Raw genomic sequence first — 7521 nt, 5'->3', positions numbered from 1 at the left:
TTTTTTTTTTTTTTTTTAAAAAAAAATTTTTTTAAAACCCCCCCCCCCCCCAATTTTCTCTTTTCTAATCATACTTACAAAAACTCCTCAATAACCGCGAAATAACTCCACTACTAAGGATGCTCTAACTCCAGGAGTCTTGAAATTTGGCAAGATTCAGATTGAAGCCTTGAAGTTCAACTTCAGAACCCTCTTCAACACTTGCAGAGTGACCGAAGGAGCATTCTTGGACTCGCCGAGAAAGATGAGGCCTAAAGCGCTCTCGTCGTCGCCGAAAAATTGCAAGAAGATATGGTAACTCACCGGAGAAAAAGAAAGAGGTGTGAAATGACTAAAATGCCTTCATTATTTTAGGGTTTAGGAGTTTCTAGTGAGATTTGACTAACAATTTGACCGGAATGACCAAAATTGATAAAAATTACATAGTTAAGGTACGAAATTAACAATTTACTCAACAAAATTTTACAAATGAACCAACCGAAGAAGAGTTGGTTGGAAAAAAAGAGGAAGATCCAATCAGTATACAACGTACGCTAAAGAACTGAAGAATGTTCTGGTTCTCAAACTAAACTAAACTAAAATTTATTACAAATGTTAAATGCAAACACAAACTGAATGTGATTTTGGATCAATGTTCACAATGCAAAGTAAACTCTAGTCTATAGTATAATTTTCCAACTAGGCCTCTGAAGTTATTTTAAAATTATTCCAATTCCTATCCAACCTATTTTTCTCCCCAATTAATAAGCACTTAGCTATAAATGTTTACCAAACAACGGAATAGGCTATTACTGGAAATGCTATGCCATTCCCTACCTATTCCGTGAACCAAACATCCCGTAAAACTAATTTAAAAAGAGACCTTATGATGAATTCAATTGTGTAACTTCTTCAGATGAAAATTTTAAGACATTTTTTTCCATCATGTTCGTATACTTTTTGAAATGAACTCCAATACTCCTCTCTGAGCCAAGCAACTACAAAATTAGCTAAAATACATGGTGAAAGCAATTCAAAAGTATCTAACACAATGGCCAAAAATAGATATCTGAAAAGACATCTGTACAATATCTTTAATTTATAAATATATAAAAAAATATATAATATCTCCGTTAATACAACATCAAAATTCAAAACAGACATCTATCTGAGAGCCCCTCCTGCCCTGCGCATTATTGTTTGCGTCCTGCTTTAGTGGTTTCCTTTTCTTGAGCTACCTTGAGAACACCATTATCTACCAATGGCTGCATCTCTTCCTTGATCAACTCCCGTACAGCAGGATCCGAGGTTTCCCACAGCGCACTTACCACCTTCGAACTGAAAACATGGCGCAATGAGTACAAGCTTGCCTTGAAAAACAACAAAACGAAGTTGGAGAATATAAAATAGAGCGGGGTATCAATCAAATACCTGTGGCCTTGCACCCACGTTGCACATTTTCCTTTTAAAGCGTTCTCGTATAACTTACAAGCGAAGGCAGGGCACTCTAGGACCAGTTTTCTTATAGTCCTACTAGAATGGTACTGTTCAAGGAGATGCTCCTCTTCTGACTCTTCTAATTTAGGCTGTGAAGCGAGGGATGCTATAGCTCCGTGCAAGGCACCCAACTTTTCATCCAGAGTGGGATGGAGAATTCCATCAGCACCTCCAGATGCAACCTACATCCATTCACCATATCAGATCAAAACAATGAAGCCCAACAGCAGGACAACTGTAAAAGACGCAAACATTTAGGCTCTAGCAGAGCCTTTGCCTAAGAGAAAGTAAACAACGTCAAACTGAAACCTACATTGAAAGATAACTAAAATAGAAGACCAAGAGGCCGATTCAGGAATTGGTTAACTCAGTACAGTGCAATAGTATGTCTTCTGGTCAATAGTTCAAGTATGTCAACTGCATTGCACTTATTTCCTTCACTTTTTGTTCTGGGAGTGGGGGCCTAAGTCTACTGAGCAGTATAGATACTTTCTGTTGTTTTTGGGAATTTCATGCATTCAGATGGCTATCACATTCTTGGATACAGAAATTTCCTTTTCCATTGTGCATCAAAGTTGAGAGAGTAGACTACAATCAACACCAAGAAGTTTCTCTTTCCATACTGACTTTGAAGATGGGTATTGCAGTTGAACCACCCATCAGCCATTTCGATAAGATATTTAGGAATATAATTTAGCAGGAAAAGGCCAAAACGTTACTTCTAATAAAGGGAAACTGGAAGCGGACTATAGAGAACTCTGAATCATTTTTTGTGTGACAACTACAAATAGTTTTTTATTCAGATGTGTAAAATAGAGCATCCTCAGAGTATTATAAATACCTCAAATATGACATCTTTACCAAAATTGGATCTAAGTAATTCTCCTGTCATCTCCAAGCACACATTGATGAGTTTCTGCAACAAATAATAAGTTAATCAACATATATCTATATGTTTGTGGTTTAGTGAGACAAATTATATAATTGTTATATATATATATATATATATATAAAGATGTACACCTGAATATATGCATGGAAATGAAGGCAAGATACCAACCTCAGCAAGTCCACTATCAACCAACAACTCTTGCCTCCTCCTTAAAGGATCTTTTTTCCCACCCTCATTTAAATGTTGAACTTTTGGTGGACTTTTAGTTTTATCAGAGTTGGCCACACCTGCATCAATTTCATCTTCTTCATCTACACCCAAAGGCTCTGCTTCATCCACCTCTGACGGTCCCTGTTTCCATGAAAGAGAAATTTGTAAACCTTCAAGACAGAAGCAACTTGTTCTAGAAGCTCTTGGTTAAAGGTGGAGAACTTGCCCTGAGGAGTGAAGGAATTGATAAATTCATTGAGTCCAAATCATCTGGACTAAAATAGCGAGAACAGAGGGGATGAAGTAGCTGCAACAGTGGTCGCCTTGCATTCTGTAATCACACAAAAGGAGAACAATGGACATGTAGGCAGGTTAACAATGATTATGACAGTATTGTTTATAGCCTGTTTGTATATAGTTTAATATATGTGAAGCAATCACCAGAAGTAATATATTCCTAAAATGTAATTCATTATCCATGTTTTCATAACAGAAACTGTTCTGGCAAAAGAATAGCAGTCCCTACAATATCCCTAACAGTTTTGAACTTTTGATAAAGATCACAAGTCAAGGAAGTTGCTTTTTATTCACTCTTTGTTTTTCTTATTTGTTTATTTGTCTGCAGAAATGTGATTTGGTGAACCTGTGACTGAATACCAAAAAAAAAAAAAAAATCATTTTCCTAAAGCTAATAACCATAATCAACCAGATGGAAAAATGAAGCATGAGAACATAGGCAAACCTGATCCAAAACAATTTCCTTCAGAATCCCCTCAAGCTCACGGATAATGATCTGAATATGAGAGTTCAATAGGGGCTTAAATTAATCAGTGGCAATCCTTTTCTAATAGAAAAACCCATGATGCAAAGGTGGTAGTGGCAAACCTTTGATAGAAGTTTCGTGTCATCAACAGTTGAAAGTATGCACACAAGCACCTGGTAAAAAAGAAATACTTAGCATCTCAAGAAAATGAAATAACATGGATGGGTAAGTACAGTGGAACCAGTAAGAAGTTAAAACTTGAAATTGTAGGCTACAAAATTAAAAAAAAAAAAAAAAAAAAAAAAGTTGACTTTACAAACTCCACAATAATCTCTTGGAAATTAATTAAAATTAAGGTAAATAGTACATCAACTAAATCATATACTCACCATACAACCATATTTATCATGAGCAATCTTCTCAATTTTGCCTTTCATACCTTTGATGATTTTCTTCCTATCCTAAAACCCAAAAATAGAGATTAAATAAATTAATAATTGAGTTGCATAATAAAAGCATAATGTACAAGTTAGAGAACACAAGATCAAGTCACTTCTAAAAGGAAAAAAAATGCCCACTGAAGTAGACCTTTGCACTCCCATGCTTGATACAAAGCATTGCAATCCTGGATCCATCCTTTGTGTGCATCATCCGGACAAGGTCTGCACTTGATAACTGTTGAATAACATCTGCAGCAGAAGACTTTTCAACAGATTTGATTTAGAAAACAGAACAGAACAAAACAAACGAACAAAAAACAAAACAAAACCAAAAAAAACAAAAAAGACAAATGGGGAAAAACGTTAGCAGCAGGCAAGATGCTCCTCAAAATGCTATTGACTTATAGAAGACTATATGAAAGGCATCTGGGGCACCTGATCAGTGATGCTTAAAAACTCCATCAGTGCCTTGTGTATGATAGAGTGGTCAAGGATTCCCTTCTCCAGAATAGGCTGAAGCACAGCTGTCATATGACGTAAGACTGAAGATTTTTGTAGCTGTAGCTTGGAAATGACATCTACAACCCTGGCAGAATTATTGGATATAAATGCATGCTGGATTAGGAACCACTCTCAACAAGAAATACGACATCCTCAATTCCTCATTGCATTTCGAATCAGATGCAGCTAAATCTTCAAACATTACATACCTTGTTTCCTTAACTGAGAGTAAATCCTTGAACATCTGAATTTCAGACGAATAGAGTTCCATTAGAAGAGCTTGCTTCTGAGCTGAATTTCCCAATTGATATGCATGCTCAATAACTGTTCCAGATCAGCAAACATTATTCTTAAATGAAGAAGACAAATGCTATAGGATTGTAAATCAGAAATTTTGATCATAAGACATCAGTGCCAAAAATCACAGGTTACAGTCCAACACATCAAATAGCTTGACCATTAAATTTAAAACACTAACAATCTTAAAGTCTATGTAATTCAAACAGGATTGTGTAATCATACCCAGCGAACCAACCATCTGACGAAGAAGAGAGGCAACATGCCCATGAAGAGACGAGATAAATTTTGCCAGCTGTTCTTTGGATGCTGCAAAGCAAATTAAGATTGTAATCATGACAAGTTCATAAAGTAGCATATGGGACTCATTCAAAACAAGAATTTGAAGTTAGCACAAGAAATTTGAACTTTTACATATTACCAGATAGAGAGTAAAATGGACAAAAAACTAAAAATAAAAGAAAAAGCAATTGAATGAAAATTACCATTGTCTAACATCTTTGTCACCAGATGGACTGAATATGTGTTGCAGGCAAGTGTAATAAAGTTAGGGCGGAGCTCTTGAAACACAGCATTCCTTTCCTCTACGGTGCAATGCTTTACACAAGTCTGAAGCCAATGAAAAGAACCAGAGTATATTAGTACTGACAAACAGACACTATTGTTGAAAGGCTTTGATATAGAAATGGAAGGGGGGGAAAACCTGGAGAACACGAGAAGAAACATGTGAGCTAGCAACTTCAGGGATTTTCCCTTGCATCTTGTTCAGAGCTTCAGTCACCAACCTTGATGAATGAAATATATTTAGAAAATGTAGATAACTAGATACACTTGAATAAGAAAAGTGATAACTGTATTAAAGCTAGATGCATAAACCATAAGTCATAATCATATACCTGGATCTATCTTCTTTCGAAATATTTCTCTGTCTCATCTTCTCCCATAATTTTGTAAGCTCCTATAAGAAAAGGAAGTAAATAAATGAATTTGATAGCATATTTCTAAAAACCAAGCAGTTTGGGCAAGCCTGGGAGAGGGACATATAGCTGTTTGCATTGCCTGCACAAACATCCCAAACATACAGCATAGAAGAACTTGAAGCTCAAGGTGATAGGTAGTTGGCTTGTTAATTTTAGCAAATATCACCAAATTGAAGTGCCAGAGTGACTAGTGAGAAGGTTTTTCATGACTACACAAAAAGATGGACAAGCAAAATCCCCTCTTAAGGTTCTAACAGTATAGGATCTAATACAAAATTGTCTATGCATGCTTAATAAATATCATGAGCTTCTTTAAGCCTAGTAGGTAAGACGGGTGAAAAGGAAAATAAAAACAAACACACATCACAAGCCATCTTGAAACAAAAGAGAGGGATGGTTAAAAGAAAGGTGAAAACACTATGGAAAAAGGACAAGCATTGTGCCCATAAAAAGTATAGCTTGAGGCTTCAATATATTATTGCAACTGCCAATTTGGAATGCATTGCCAATAAACAGTTTAAAATAGCTTCAAAGTCAAATTCTTTCTTTGTGCTTAAATAACAAAGGTATGCATTGCCAATAAACAGTTTAAAGTGGAAAAAGAAATACTTGTTCTAATGTATAATGCCTCTTCCTCTTCTTCTTCCTAGCTTCAGTTAGTTCCTGCAATAAAGAAACACAAAGAAGTATAAAATGTGCACATAACTCAAGGAAATTTCTACTTTCGTTAAAAGCTACCAATTAAAAGAACACAAATATCAACACCACAACGAGCTCAGCAAATAAACTATAAACTATGATATAATCCCAGGGATAAACCAAAAAAAAATAAAAAAATAAAAAATAAAAAAGGCAGAGCTGCACGAAGATAGGTCAGGTTCAGGGAACTGTGAACAACAACAACATGATAAATTGGGAGTATACAATCATACGAATAATCTCACAGAAGCCTCACCTTAGCGCGTAACCGGCTCTCCCGCTTCGATTCCGCATTGTCTGTCTGAGCTCGAGGCTTAGCTTCTTTTTGTTTCAGTTTCGCCCCTTGCTTGGACGATATGAAAGGCTTCTTCGGACCATCCTTCGGGTTGCCGGAAGCTGATTTCAGTTTCTTAGGATTCGATTTAGTAGCGTCTCCTTTCGGGTGGGAGACGTGTTTTCTCTTCTTCGATTGCTCTCCTTTCGCGGCCATTGCTGATGCAGCTCCAAGTTCGTTGCTCTCTGGAGGCAGGGTCGCGATTTTCGGGATTTTCTGCACTTGTGGGTTTTGCGAGGGTTTTAGTTCGTGGGTTGGGCTTTCAAACAAAGGATATTTCGGCTTACTTAAACCCACAAACAATACCAAAATTAAATAATTACGAGCCCAGTTAGAAAATTATCAATCATTATTGCATGGACCATGGTGGACCAAAAATAAAAAGTACATTATTTTTGTATTGTAGGTACATTATTTTTGTACTGTAGGTACATTATTTGATAGTATATCAAATAATGTACCTACAGTACAAAAATAATGTACCTTCAGTACAAAAATAATATAATTTTTATTTTTGGTCCACATAGCTGTGTGAAACATGGTCCATGCAATAATTTGCCGAAAATTATTGTGTGGACCACGTTTCAAAATATCGTCGTGAATATTATGAGTAAAAAAAAATAATGTACATTATTTTTTAAAATAATGTATATTTCGTGTTAGGATAATATACATTATGTGTTAAAATGATGTACATTACATGTTAGAATAATGAAACATCTGAGCTAATATAACGTACATTATGTTTTAAAATAATGTACATTATTCTTTAGAATAATGTACATTATGTTTTAGAATAATGATGTACATTAAGTGTTTAGAATAATGTACATTATGAGTTATTGTTGCAGTTGGCACGCGAAAATATGAAACTAAGCAAAACAACGTTGCTTTTAGACCGTGGTCCACACAGGTCCACACAGCTGTGT

The 7521-nt window shown here is 35.7% G+C and overlaps 1 protein-coding gene across 1 annotated transcript; it reads right to left on the bottom strand.

Annotated features, from left to right (window-relative positions):
• Positions 1–965: 965 nt before the first annotated feature.
• Positions 966–6814, bottom strand: LOC116014692 (pumilio homolog 24). The gene is made up of 17 exons (XM_031254634.1): positions 6515–6814; positions 6169–6222; positions 5476–5537; positions 5283–5364; positions 5065–5188; positions 4805–4888; positions 4492–4606; positions 4217–4367; positions 3930–4043; positions 3731–3802; positions 3464–3514; positions 3321–3371; positions 2805–2909; positions 2537–2719; positions 2318–2392; positions 1411–1658; positions 966–1317 (listed from the first exon to the last, which is right to left on the bottom strand). The coding sequence occupies exons 1-17, from the start codon at positions 6746–6748 to the stop codon at positions 1173–1175; spliced, it is 1950 nt and encodes a 649-aa protein (XP_031110494.1). The 5' UTR covers positions 6749–6814; the 3' UTR covers positions 966–1172.
• Between the last annotated feature and the right edge of the window lie 707 nt (positions 6815–7521).

This window comes from Ipomoea triloba, chromosome 4 (assembly GCF_003576645.1).
Source record: "Ipomoea triloba cultivar NCNSP0323 chromosome 4, ASM357664v1".
NCBI classification, from domain to species: Eukaryota; Viridiplantae; Streptophyta; class Magnoliopsida; order Solanales; family Convolvulaceae; genus Ipomoea; species Ipomoea triloba.
Note: the sequence above shows the minus strand (reverse complement) of the source record. Positions and strands in the feature narration are given on the sequence as shown.